The 13,238-nt window shown below is 41.2% G+C and overlaps 2 protein-coding genes across 3 annotated transcripts in view; both read right to left on the bottom strand.

Moving 5' to 3' along the window:
- Nucleotides 1–13,238, bottom strand: part of LOC310734785 (uncharacterized protein) — a gene marked incomplete at its 3' end in the record, with an annotated part of 59,084 nt that overhangs the window by 23,404 nt on the left and 22,442 nt on the right. The gene's annotated exons all lie outside the window — the stretch shown is intronic.
- LOC310734735 (pancreatic secretory granule membrane major glycoprotein GP2-like) lies at nt 991–13,222 on the bottom strand. Of its 2 annotated transcripts, XM_083557140.1 has the most exons (13): nt 12,046–12,185; nt 11,307–11,999; nt 11,056–11,173; nt 10,631–10,807; nt 10,068–10,337; nt 9,890–9,991; nt 9,657–9,771; nt 9,133–9,237; nt 8,677–8,861; nt 7,547–7,701; nt 4,680–4,922; nt 4,435–4,597; nt 991–1,228 (listed from the first exon to the last, which is right to left on the bottom strand). In XM_083557140.1, the coding sequence occupies exons 5-13, from the start codon at nt 10,329–10,331 to the stop codon at nt 1,157–1,159; spliced, it is 1,404 nt and encodes a 467-aa protein (XP_083413266.1). In that variant the 5' UTR covers nt 10,332–10,337; nt 10,631–10,807; nt 11,056–11,173; nt 11,307–11,999; nt 12,046–12,185; the 3' UTR covers nt 991–1,156. The 2 variants fall into 2 exon arrangements, with proteins under 2 accessions (XP_083413266.1, XP_083413267.1); XM_083557141.1 differs by lacking the exons at nt 11,056–11,173; nt 11,307–11,999; nt 12,046–12,185 and adding exons at nt 12,608–12,677; nt 13,109–13,222 and having other exon boundaries at nt 10,631–10,752.

Below are 13,238 nucleotides of genomic sequence, written 5' to 3' on the forward strand. Positions count from 1 at the left end.
TGTGGCATAGCCAGAAAAGTGATGCATTGCAATGAGGAAATCAAAAAAGCAGATCAAAGGAACTGCCAATACTGGGCACTGATGAATGTGTTGGAATGTTTAGTAATTTCCCATCAGTAGCAGCAGCCCTGGTTGTCATAAAATGTTTTGCGAAATGCATATTTGAGTTGCTTTAAGGACATCATACCTAAGTACCTAAGGCATTTGAAGCATCCCCCCACCTAGGAAATTTAGAATGCTCACTATGGCATACAGGCAACTGCTAGTGAGAAGCAAACTTTCTTTAAAGCAGATAAGAACCTGGCCAAAAGAAGCTGTTTCAGCTCTCTAAGAGAGTCTTAAATGAAAGAACAGGAATGAGTACTAAACCAGAACCCTGTATTCTGAGCCCACTATTGTTCACCTTGATGACGCATGACTGCTGTGCCAAGTTCCACGCAAACCATATCAAGTTTGCAGATGATACAGTAGAGGACTTCATTAATAATGATAAGTCAGCGTAAAGAAAGGGGGAGAATCAGTTCATTGTCTGGTGTGAAAACAACCTGACACTATTTGTCAACAAGACAAAGGAAATCATTGCTGGCTTCAGGAGGAAGTACCACGCCACACCTCTTTAATGATCCATGGTACCGTAGCTGATTCAGTGAAAAGCACCAAACTTTTGGGGGTACACATCACAGATCCCCTGACAAGGGCTACAAACACCAACTATCTTGTCAAGAAGGCACAACACTTGCACTTGCTTGAGTATGTGGTGTAAGGATGTGGGGGATAGATGGGTTCCCTCTTGAGTCTTCCCTATTGATTGAATGTTATCGCACTTTAATTTTGTTTTTGTATGTGCTGTTTTTATGTATTAATTTTTTTGTGTTTGTTTTGGCCTTTTATTTACAATAGAAACTTTTTTTCATTAGTAAATACGACATTTATTAGTTAAGATAACTTTAAATATGTAAGTATGGTAGGTTAAGAAAAAAGTAACAAAAATAAAATGCTTGGCAGATTTATTTTGTAATAAAGTCAGTACAGTAAAATCACCTATAAAATCTTATGAATAGGAACAGTTTGTCATTTATTGTAAATATTTTGTTTAATTATTATTCATAGAGCAAAAAGAAAGAAAAAAAAAAAGAATAAGTGTTAAGAAAACAAATCAGACTTCCATGGAAATGGCAGCCGTGTCATAGAAATCCACAGATCTGCGTCTTCTGTCATGAGGGCATGGCTAAGAGAGGAAATGAGAGAAAAATGGATGAATTAATTTAAAATTTAGTGAAGCTACGACAGAGGGGATTTAGAACTGCGCTCCCGTCGATTCACCTGGCGAACCTCCGCTCACCGCCGAACAAAATGGACGAACTAACTCTTCTCAACGGAACAAGCAAAGATTTTGCATGCTCCACTGCACTCTGTTTTACTGAAACGTGGCTCAGTCACTCAATCCCGGACAGTGGATTACTTCTCTCGGGCTTCCACTTACACAGAGCGGATTGCGTAACAGAGCTATCGGGCAAAACGAAAGGTGGTGGTATCTGCTTTTACATTAACGAACGTTGGTGTACAGATGTCACAGTGCTGGATAAATACTGCAGCCCAAACTTGGAATCACTGGTAATAAACTGTAAACCGTTTTACTCACCGCGGGAATTTTCCTCATTCATTCTGACCGGAGTTTACATCTCACCGCAGGCCAACGTGAGTGATGCACTGCAAAACCTGGCAAACCAAATATCCGGCTTGGAGCAAAAACATCCGGATTCTCTTTTTATTATCCTTGGAGACTTTAACAGAGCAAAACTTACACTTGAACTTCCAAAATACAGGCAACATATTAACTGTCCGACAAGAGAGAAAAACACACTGGATCATTGCTACACCGTTCTTAAGGACGCATATCGCTCTGTACCCTGGGCAGCTTTAGGGAACTCCGATCACTGCTTGGTTCATCTTATTCCAACATACAGGCAGAAACTAAAATCTGTTAAGCCTGTAGTCAAAAAAGTGAAGAGATGGACCAGTGGGGCAAAGCAGGAACTACAAGACTGCTTTGACTGCACTGATTGGAGTGTCTTTGAGGCTGGGACTGACAGCCTGGATGAGCTGACTGACACAGTGACATCCTACATCAGTTTTTGTGAAGAAGTGTGTGCCAACCAAAACCTTCTGCAAGTTCAGTAACAAGCCATGGTTCACAGCCAAACTGAAAAAACTTCGACATGCCAAGGAAGATGCCTACAGAGGGGAGGACAAAGCACTGTACAAGCAGGCCAGGAATCAACTGACAAAAGAGATCAGAATAGCCAAAAGATGCTACTCTGAAAAGCTGAAACGCAGGTTTTCAGCTAACGCCCCTGCATCAGTATGGAAAGGCCTACAAGATATCACAAACTACAGGAGACCACCCGTCCCCACTGAAGCAAACAAAGACCTGGCTGACGACCTCAACACCTTCTACTGCAGGTTTGAGAACAATATCTTCACACCTCTCATCCAACCCAGCCCAATGTCTGCCACCATCACACCTCTGGGAACCCCTCTTACAACTCCTCCCAGCACTCAAGTTGCGCTCACGATTTGTGAAGAAGATGTGTATCGGCTCTTTCAGAGACAGAAGACAAGGAAAGCCCCCGGCCCAGACGGGTCTCCCCCTCCTGTCTCAAAGCATGTGCTGACCAACTAGCTCCCATCTTCACCTCTATCTTCAACAGATCACTGGAGCTGTGTGAGGTCCCCTCCTGCTTTAAACTTTCCACAATCATCCCGGTCCCCAAGAAACCCTCCATTACTGGACTGAATGACTACAGGCCTGTCGCTCTGACATCTGTCGTCATGAAGACCTTTGAAAAGCTGGTATTGGCCCATCTAAAGAAGGTGACAGAACAGCTGCTGGATCCCCTACAGTTTGCAAACCGAGCAAACAGATCGGTGGATGACGCAGTCAACATGGGGCTAAACTACATTCTACAACACCTTGACTGCCCAGGAACATATGCCTGGATTCTGTTTGTTGACTTTAGTTTGGCTTTTAATACAATAATTCCAGGTATTCTCCAGTCCAAACTCCTAAACCTCACTATACACCCTGCCACCTGTCAATGGATCACCAGCTTCCTGACAGGCAGAAAACAACAGGTGAGACTGGGCGATGTTACCTCCAGTATTCGGACAGTCAGCACTGGTGGTCCTCAGGGATGTGTCCTTTCCCCACTGCTTTTCTCCCTTTATACAAATGACTGCATATCAAGTGACCCAACTGTCAAACTCCTGAAATTTGCAGATGACACCACGCTCATCGGACTCATCCAAGATGGTGACGAGTCTGCATATGAGCAGGAGGTAAAGCAGTTGGTGTTATGGTGCAGTCAGAACAACCTTGAGCTAAACACACTCAAAACTGTGGAGATAATAGTGGACTTTAGGAAACACCCTTCAACACCACTGCCCCTCACAATATCCAACATCCCTGTGTCATCTGTGGAGAACTTCAAGTTTCTGGGCACTACCATTTCCCAAGACCTGAAATGGGAATGCAACATAAACTCGATTCTGAAAAAGGCCCAGCAGAGGATGTACTTTCTACGCCAGTTAAGGAAGTACAGTCTGCCACAGGAGCTGTTGATGCAGTTCTACACTGCAGTCATTGAATATGTCCTGTGCTCATCAATCACCATCTGGTTTGGAGCAGCAACAAAACAGGACAGAAACAGACTGCAGAAAACTGTTAAAACAGCAGAAAAAATCATTGGTGTTCCTCTGCACACTCTCCAGGACTTGTACCAAACAAGAACCAGAAACCGGGCAGGAAAAAATCATTAATGACCCTTCACACCCTGGTCACAACATCTTCCAGCTCCTCCCTTCTGGCAGGCGCTACAGAACTTTGTTCAACAAAACTGCCAGACACAGGAACAGTTTCTTTCCCCAAGCAATCACCCTCACTAACAACTGACCATAATTATATTCCCTGCTCATATCTATAAGTACTGCACAGAACTGTCAGTCATCACATTATCTGTATATGTTGCACACACTATGGCTGCTATTTACTGTACAAAGTTTTATAGTAAACTCTCTAATCATACCTGACACACAATACTGTCATTTGCACTACCATGCACTCTCACACTTTATGTACATTACTGATCTGTATCCCTATTTAAACAGACATACTGTCTATACTGTCTCACATTGTCTGTATTGTCTTGTATTGTCTTGTCAGACTAGACAAGACAATACAAGACAATACAGACAATGTGAGACAGTATAGACAGTATGTCTGTTTTGTCTTGTATAGGTACTTTTGGGAGTCTTGTATTTGTCTGTACTTTTGAAAGTCACTAACAGCTGGAACCAAATTCCTTGTGTGTGTCAACACACTTGGCCAATAAACCTGATTCTGATTATTATTTTTTTTACTTTTGGAAAACATACCAATGCACAGTTTCCTGACTTCTTCAGACAGAGATGGACCTTGCAGTGCAGGAAGATCTTGTTGGAGAAGCCGGTGAATGTGAACATCCTGAATGAGAATTGGCTGACTGTGGAGTTGCCGTTCTGAAACACCTTCACTGTGCCATCATAGGGGCTTGGACACCTGAAAAGATGATGAAATCACTTTTCTGTAAATGCTATAAAAATATCAGTCAAATTTTTTAGGCTGTGTGTTTATCACCTACTCGTTAATGATCAGATCCCAGCGGTTGGAAGAGTCACTCTGGTTGACAGGCGTGGCCCAGCAGTTGTCCAGCACGAGAGCGACCTGATTGCTGTCAAACGGAGTCACTTCCACAGCTATGTACATCTGATGGTTTACTTCTGGGGTCACATTTTCAGAGAATGTATTCAGGAATGTAGCATCAGTAAAAGGGGTCATGCTGATCTGGTATGAGCCCTCAGTGGACAGATCTTTGGTGATGACACTAAGAACACAAAAAATTGCATTTAATTTTTTATATAAAAAAAATAAAAGTGGTACCATGTAAACATGTTATATAGTGCAATAAAGCAAATGATAATACATTTCAGATCTTAGAATGTCTCTCTCAAAAATATGAATCTATATAAAATATTTGTTTAAATAGTGTATCTAAAAAAAAAAAAGATTAATATGATTTATATTTAGTATATAAAATGCAGTTAAATGGCAGATTTTTTTAATGACATTTATGACATCTATTTGCACAGTTTCAGATCTCCTTGCGCAGCGCCAAGCGACCACCAGATGGGAGATGCAAGTTCAACTGGGAGACACTATCTGACCAGAACAACAAGGACAAGTTCAACGTTATGCTGCAAAACAGGTTCAGTTCGCTCATGGTCGAAACGCTGAAGTCAGCAACGCAAATCGAAGAGATCGACAGACGAGCAAACGCGCTAGACACAGCGCTACGTGACACGTGCGAAGAGGTGCTCGGTAAAAAGCGCCCAAACAAGCTTCCAAAGTGGGTGAGCGCCGAATCACTGTCACTCTTAACGCCAACCAACAAGGCGGGCGAACGCTACAAATGAACGCGCCTACAAACCCATAAAGAACTATGGCAACAGATGCAAGGCCAGGTATCGGAAGCCTTCAGTCGCGATCAGTCTACATACCTAGACAACCAGCTCATCGCCCTTGAACTCACCGACCAGAGACAAGAGAGTGGCAAAACCTGGAAAATCAACCAGATAGCGGTCGACGAGAACAAGGCCGACCCTACCAAAGTCCTGATGTTGGATGGCTCACTGCCAAAAGGCAAGGACAAGCTGCTTCCTGAGTGGCGTAGCAACTTTGACAAGTTGGCTCAACAACGCCAACTCTAATGCCGATCTGAGTCACCATCCAGGACCATCTCCTCCAATCACAGCCATCAAGACGACCGCGTTCACACGAAGTGAAATCGCACAGGCAATCGCCGACATGAGTCGCAACAAATCACCCGGACCAGACTACGCCATGACAGTAGAGGCGCTCAAAGACGGTGGCGACTTCATTGTGGCCGAACTGCTCACCATCTGCAACCTCATCTACAAGAATTGTCACGCGCCCAAACAATGGACCGCAAGCTACATCATCCCGCTGCCGAAAAAGGGCAACCTCCAATTCATGACGAACTGACTAGGCATCAGTTTGACGTCCATTGCAGCCAAAGTCTCCACCAGATGCTCTTGAACCGCATCCGTGACAACGGAAAAATCAGGCCGGCTTTCGAAAGGGTCGCAGCTGCATCCAGCAGATCACCATCCTGCGACGCATAATAGACGGGGCGCACTCACAAGACATCCCACTATTCATCACCTTCGTTGACTTCAAGAAGGCTTTCGACTCAATCGACCGAGACATGATGTTCGCAATCCTGCGACATTATGGCATACCCGCGAAGATTGTGGCTGCAATAAGGGTACTGTACGACGAGGCAAAGAGTCAAGTATATGTCCAAGGCCAACTCTCCGAACCCTTTGACATCACAACCGGAGTGCTACAAGGCGACGTGCTCGCACCATTCCTCTTCAACATCGTGATTGACTAAGTCTGCGATCAGCAGGAGGGTTTGGATACCTAACGCACAAAGGCAACAACCAAGACAAGAGTGGCCGGACACTGTGAAACACAACACGTATTTCCAGACTACAAACTCAACGATCTTGCCTATGCAGACGACATCACACTACTCGAAAACAGCGCAGCACAGTCCCAGGGACAATTGGACGCACTCAAACTGAACGATGGGCAAGTTGGTCTCGGTATCAGCATCAGGAAGACCAAACAAATGCGCCTCAATCTACCCGAAGGCACAGCCGAGACCGAGCCACTTACCATCGATGGCGAAAACATCGAAGTCGTCGACGACTTCAAGTACCTTGGCTCTCACATGGCGTAGAGCAAAAAAGGACATCAACGCACGCATTGGCCTTGCATGGGAGCATTCAACAAGCTCAGAACCATCCTGACAACTTCAACTCTTCGTCTTTATCTCAGGCTCCGCATTTTCAAAGCCGCCTGCATCTCCATCTTGCTGTACGGTTGCGAGACCTGGATCTTAACGTAAACGCTCAGTGATCGACTCGACAAATACGCCAGGGCATGCTACCAGACAATGCTGGGTATCAATCAATCCATAAACCGAGTTAGGAACTCTACACTCTACAAACGAGTTAATGAACTACCACTGCACGACACCATCTGTCAGCGACAGCTCAACTTTACCGGCCACTGCATCCGCATGGCCGAAGACGAACCAGTCAATCATTTCGTTCTGTACGAGTCGAAAATTCGACCATCACTTCGACCCGGCGCGCCAAGGAGAACGTATCGACAACAGATCTCGTCATACCTTATTCCTAAGGGCGAGGAGCCACTCAGCACCGAGGAAATTCGATCATTAGGGAAGAACAAGGAACTGTGGAGGAAACATTTCGTCGTGCCTAAACCAAAGAAGCCTCCGGACCCTTCAACCTAGACTCGACCAATGATGATGATGAGATACAGTTAAAGAATATCAAAAACAAAAATATATGTTCAACTTTTTTGAAATAAATGCTCAAAATTTGCAAAGAAAAATACCTTTTATTGGCTTGAATGGGCATGGGCATAGAGATGAAGTGGATGACTGGATACGTACAGGAAAATGTGAGATTAAGCCCGTTGGCACGACTGATCACGCCGATCCCATCCATCGTCCCAATGCTGTTCTTAAAGATGATATGTGTGCTGTTGTTCTAAAGAAACACAAAACAAATTACAGTATTGAAGTATTGTTTCATATTTACATTTAATGTTATGGAACATCAGTAAACTTCTGTTCTTAGTTACATTATATCAGCCATACTGCTGATTATATAATGTGTATGCAGGTAGACCCCAACTTACGACGTTGATAGGGACCGAAAACAAAACGGTCGACAGTCGAGAAAAGTGACTACTCTATGATGCGTTCTGACGATAAATAAAGCAGCAAAGGGTAAAATCATTTCACAAATCACGAGGTCATGCCAACTGCCAGAGTGTCTCTGATACCCACAATGCATGCCTGCCAGGTATACTTCTTCCATACACTGTTTACGCCGTTGTCAAATCTACTTACCGTGCATGGATTTTCAAAGTTTTCATGGCAAAATTGTGATTTTCTTGGATTTATTGTATTATTTTTTCATTAAATTTTTTTGTCAGAGGTGACCGTCGTATCCCTGAAATGTCATGTTGAGTGGTCGTAGGTCGGGGTCTGACTGTATATTTGTCAGGCATCCAGCAGCCTCGGCTCTCCTCAACACCCGGCCCGCACAAAGCGAGTCTCCGTCGTTCTAAGTACCGGCACCTGCCACTCATCAGCCCAGGGCCTACTTAAGGCCCCTCTCCTTTTAACCCATGTTCTCACAGATAATGCTGGCAGAACACCTAAGGACTCTTTCCAGGACTTTACGTTCTGGCCTGTGGATCTAGCCTTTTCCCTCGCACTCTATGGATCTACTACCCGGACCTTCCTAAAGGACTTCCCGGATCCTAGTGGCTTTCCCGGTAAAACACCTATAGCCCTGATTACCACATGGATTACTTTCTCCGAGTATTACCTTTATCTGCTTTTTGCTGTTCTACTTTATTAAAACTCGGTTTCCGCCTGTGTTTGTCGGCCTGAAAATATTAAAGTTAAATGACCAGGTTAAATAAATGTATTTTAAATTGCGCTTGTTTCGTACCTGCAAAGTTGTGCCCCACGTTTTGGAAGCACTTCCATAGTCAAACACCAGCCTGCCATTTTGGAGCGTTCCTTTGCAGGTTGGGTCGTTAAGGTAAAGAATATCGATAGAATATCCGGCCTCAAAGAGCTGACAGCGAGACAAAGACAGTGATCCAGTACTTCCTGAACATGTTTCAATGGGGTCTGAGGAAGAACGGAGCCCAAAGTAAAAAATATTTCTCAGAGAAACGAATGAAATGTATTAATAAGTGAAATGTTGAGTAATCTAGATGATTGGCTATTGAACAAAAAAAATTAATTTGTTTAGCTACTTGAAAGAAATTTAAGTTTCATCTTTACACAAACTAGTGTATAACGACTTGGAAAACGTACAAAAAATTCATACATAGGGCCTTACATTAGCATGTTCCACTAATATAGAAGTCAACAATAGTGACATGAAAAACAAAAATACCACAATTGTTCGGGTTGCGTGTCTTATTGCTCCCACAGGCACAGCCGTAGGCTCCATTTATTTTCTTACAGACTTCATCCTTAGTGCAGTTCAGAGACTGACATGCTACAAAGAGATTCAAGCAGAAAGAAATAATCACAAGACAATTTTATAACCATCTGCGTTAAGTGCAATATTCAGATTGTCAAGCAAACTAAATTCTTGCTTCACTCTCTCTCTCGGCCAGTTCCCATTGGAAAAGTAAGCTCGAATGATGTGCTACAAGTGAATTGATAACTGGCTACACTGATGTTCATGACTGTCTCTGTAATAACATTTTTTGTGAATAAATGTGTGCAATGAAAATACTTTTCCGACTTATTAGGTACACATATTGCTGTAGTGGTGTTCATGCTTGAATTGGAATTACTGTTAGATCAGTTCAAAAATGTAAAATAATACTATAAGACAAATATAATCCCTATAAAAAGTATATTTGATGTTGCTAACACAAAGAAAACACAAACAAACAAACAAATACTGACCATTGAAGTGAAAAGCCCAGCGACCAGCAATTTTGACGTTACTAGTTGAAGACAGCTTAGAAGAATCTTTCAATGGAATGGAGACAATATCGCTGTTCTCAAAGCCATAGCCAGCCTGGAAATAGAAATTTTAGTTTTTAAATGAAATTAATTTCACACCTTACGGCAAAATACATAAAAAATGAATTTCCAGTTCTTTTTAACACCAATCTATGTAACCGTGAAGCATTTACCATCCACAATTGTTGATTAATAGAAGGAATGGTCTTATAGTTCATCAGGATGTAAGTCTGGCCTTCATTATCCGAGGCCAAGACGACTTGAAATGTTGCTTTCTGACAGAGAATAGTGATTTAATTAATATTGTCTGCTCGAAAATATAAAGATAGAATCATTAGTTTTAACTCTCACCCTATTAGAACTAGATTCAACTGGTACATTGGTCCAAGTGGAAACAAAGACCCAAGAAGCAGAAAAGTAATCATCAGGGAACATTTTGTTTATTTCATTGTTGGCTTGAGCTATAAGAGACCCGTTTGTGGCCTGCTGGTAGGTCCATTTTCCTCCGTCGTTAGCATCCAGATCAGTCCACAGTGGAGCAATAATGTTTTTGCGAATGTTTTTGATGGCATTACTATCGATATATGGAACGAAGAAAGCCACATAACCATCCATACTCAGCTGAAGGAGACAAAAACAATACAAATCATTCATCTACCACCTACAAAATAAGACAAAAAATTCTCAAATAAATGAATGAATAAAAAAATAAGAATTATCACATACATTAAATATGTAATTATGTACAAGATTATGCTTTAAATGTGAATGCAAGTAAACATGAGACAAAAAAAACAAAATCTGAAATTATCACATCGGAATAATTCTGGAAAAATGTAAAGTATAACGAACTTATACAATATAATTTGCAAATAAATTCTATATAAAAGTGAACTCCCTGTATTTGTACTTACATTGAGTTGAGAGTAGGTGTTTCCACCATAATAGAACGGTTGCTGCAGGTTAATTGTTACATAGTATCCATCTTTGAGTGTAAGTTGTATCGCGTCACTTCCCACTGGAAACAAAGGTCTGTCTGAAACACAACAGTAAATAATACAGAAAATAATTCATATGATGTTGTTTTGTCGCTGTCAGGGATCCACCAGACCCACCTATCACTCCTAGTAGCTCTCTATCATACTAACTACCTGCACCTGGCACTAATCAGCCTACCTCCTACTTAAGTTTTGTTCTGCCTGCAAGTCACCGTCCGTTCTACAGTTTAGGCTCGAGAACACTGTCAGACTACTCAAGGCATGGATTCCTTGTTTCACGTAGGATTACTACCTATTCCAGGACTTTTCATGGTCTACCATTTTTTCCCTTTGGGTGCTACCTTTCATTAAACATTCCTTCTGCTGAACTCTGGTTTCTGGCACGTTCTTCCTGCCTATGTATTTAGGGTGTTATGTAGTTTATTAAGAAAGCGAGGATTAGTATGCGATCGCATTGTTCTACCACAAAAAAATTCAAAAAATTATGTTCATAGGTTTAAACGAGAGAAAAAATGAGTATTTTTTATGCTAATGAACATGTGGATGATTTAAAATAAGTTGAAGACAGAAATCCTCTTCGACATTTATATACGCCATGCACACTGTTAGTCAATGACGGCGCTGTTGTTGTGGTTGGCACTTAAAATCAGATGAAGAAAAGTGAGACAGGATGACACATTGACTAAATCAACTCCGGTTTATCAGAAAAAAAATGTTTTAACTTTCCTGCAATAAAAAATGATATTAAAACTTTTATATATACTTTAGAAATTATAAATCTTACTTGTCGTTGTTGGACCTTCATGTCAATTCAAAGTAGGGGAAAGAGAAAAAAAAAAAAGAGGTGAACAAAAATGATGGTTTGTTGGCACTTACTGTCATATTAAGGCAGAAACAGTGAAGAATAAAAATAATTTCTGGTTTATTAAAATTGTTTTAATTTATATGCAAAAATGGATATAAAATCATTTATATACACTTTATATACAACTCAATAATCCTTACCTGCTGTTGTTGCTGGCACTTCATCAATTTGAAGAAGAGTAGGGGAACAAAAAAAGAGGAGGAAATATAAAATAAATTGGATTGTAATAAAAACATATCAGGTAGCATACGTTGAAGCGTTAGGATAACGGAAAGATATACAACATTAATCACAATGCAACCACAGGTACTGCCATCTCCAGGTTGCACAAAAGGGTGGTCAGGCATAAGATGCCTTATTTTGTTGTTCTGACTTTTGCTGCCAACACAGTTCAGACCCATGAAGCACTAATAGCATGAACTTCTTCAGCGGTTTGAGCTACAGGAGCTCGTCTGTTGGATCGGACCACACGGACCATCGCTCAACACGTGCAACAATGAGCCTCGGCTGCTCATCACCCTGTCGCTGGTTTGCCACTGTTAATTTCTTGGGCCACTTTTGAAAGATACTGACCACTGCAGACCAAGGACAAGAGCTTCAGTTTTCAGTGTACGCAATTCAGGTGCCGTGAGCGTGATAGTGCCATCCACCTATCTTTTGAACATACTGAATAGGATTTATTGCATTTGCAATGTATGGTATAGAATGTGTACAGTGTTGCTTGTAGAGGTACTGCAAAGGACATCAACATTAGTTCCACAGGGGATGTGAAGGTCTCCGCTGTCAAGTTTTTCACATGGACAACAGTTGAACAATGATACCTGGAATTACTAGGCACAGGGTAAAACACTAATCCAGGTAATAACCAATAATTAGTTGATATTTGCAGTCGGTGTCCAGCATTCTAACAAGTCAAACTAGAACTAGAACAATTTACATATTTGACATCGGCTGAGGTAAATACTTATGTATCATTTTAAATGGGTATTTTAAAAAGAATTCATAACACATAATCCTCAACAACAAACAAGGACTTATGCATAAAGAGCAGGGATGCCAGGCATAGCAGAAGTGGGTGCTCCATTAACAATATTTAATCTAAAAAAAGAAAAAAGAGAACAGAAACAGAAATGTGTGCGAGCTACACATAAGAACTCCGAGAATTTGTTAGGATTGGAGAATTATATCAAACTTGTGATTATCATGCGATGAAAGATCCTCCATATTAGCTAACAGAAATGTCCGCCAATTCTATGGTATTAGTGTATCACTCCAAAATATCTTATAGTTCTATGATAATGTGCAAGCAGAACAGGCAAGTTATTTATTTGTAGAAGAAAAAAATTAAGCATTAAAGTTTAGGCCTAGGTGCCAACTCTTGGTTTTATATATATAGAAATCTACTTAATAAATACAGACCTTTTCCCCAAAACTATGATTTAATCAGAGTTACAAATTTATAAATTAAATGTATACTTTATTAAATGCAATCATTCAACACTGAATTAATACATGTAATGAAATCTTACCTGGCTGTAGACTATGTTAATAATGTTTGCAGAATGTTAATGCTACTGAATACACGGGCAGAGAAGCACCGTGCCCATATATATATATATATATATATATACAAGCATCCTAACAGGAAGCAAACCTAAA

This window comes from Silurus aristotelis, assembly GCF_946808225.1.
Source record: "Silurus aristotelis genome assembly, chromosome: 12".
Lineage (NCBI taxonomy): Eukaryota > Metazoa > Chordata > Actinopteri > Siluriformes > Siluridae > Silurus > Silurus aristotelis.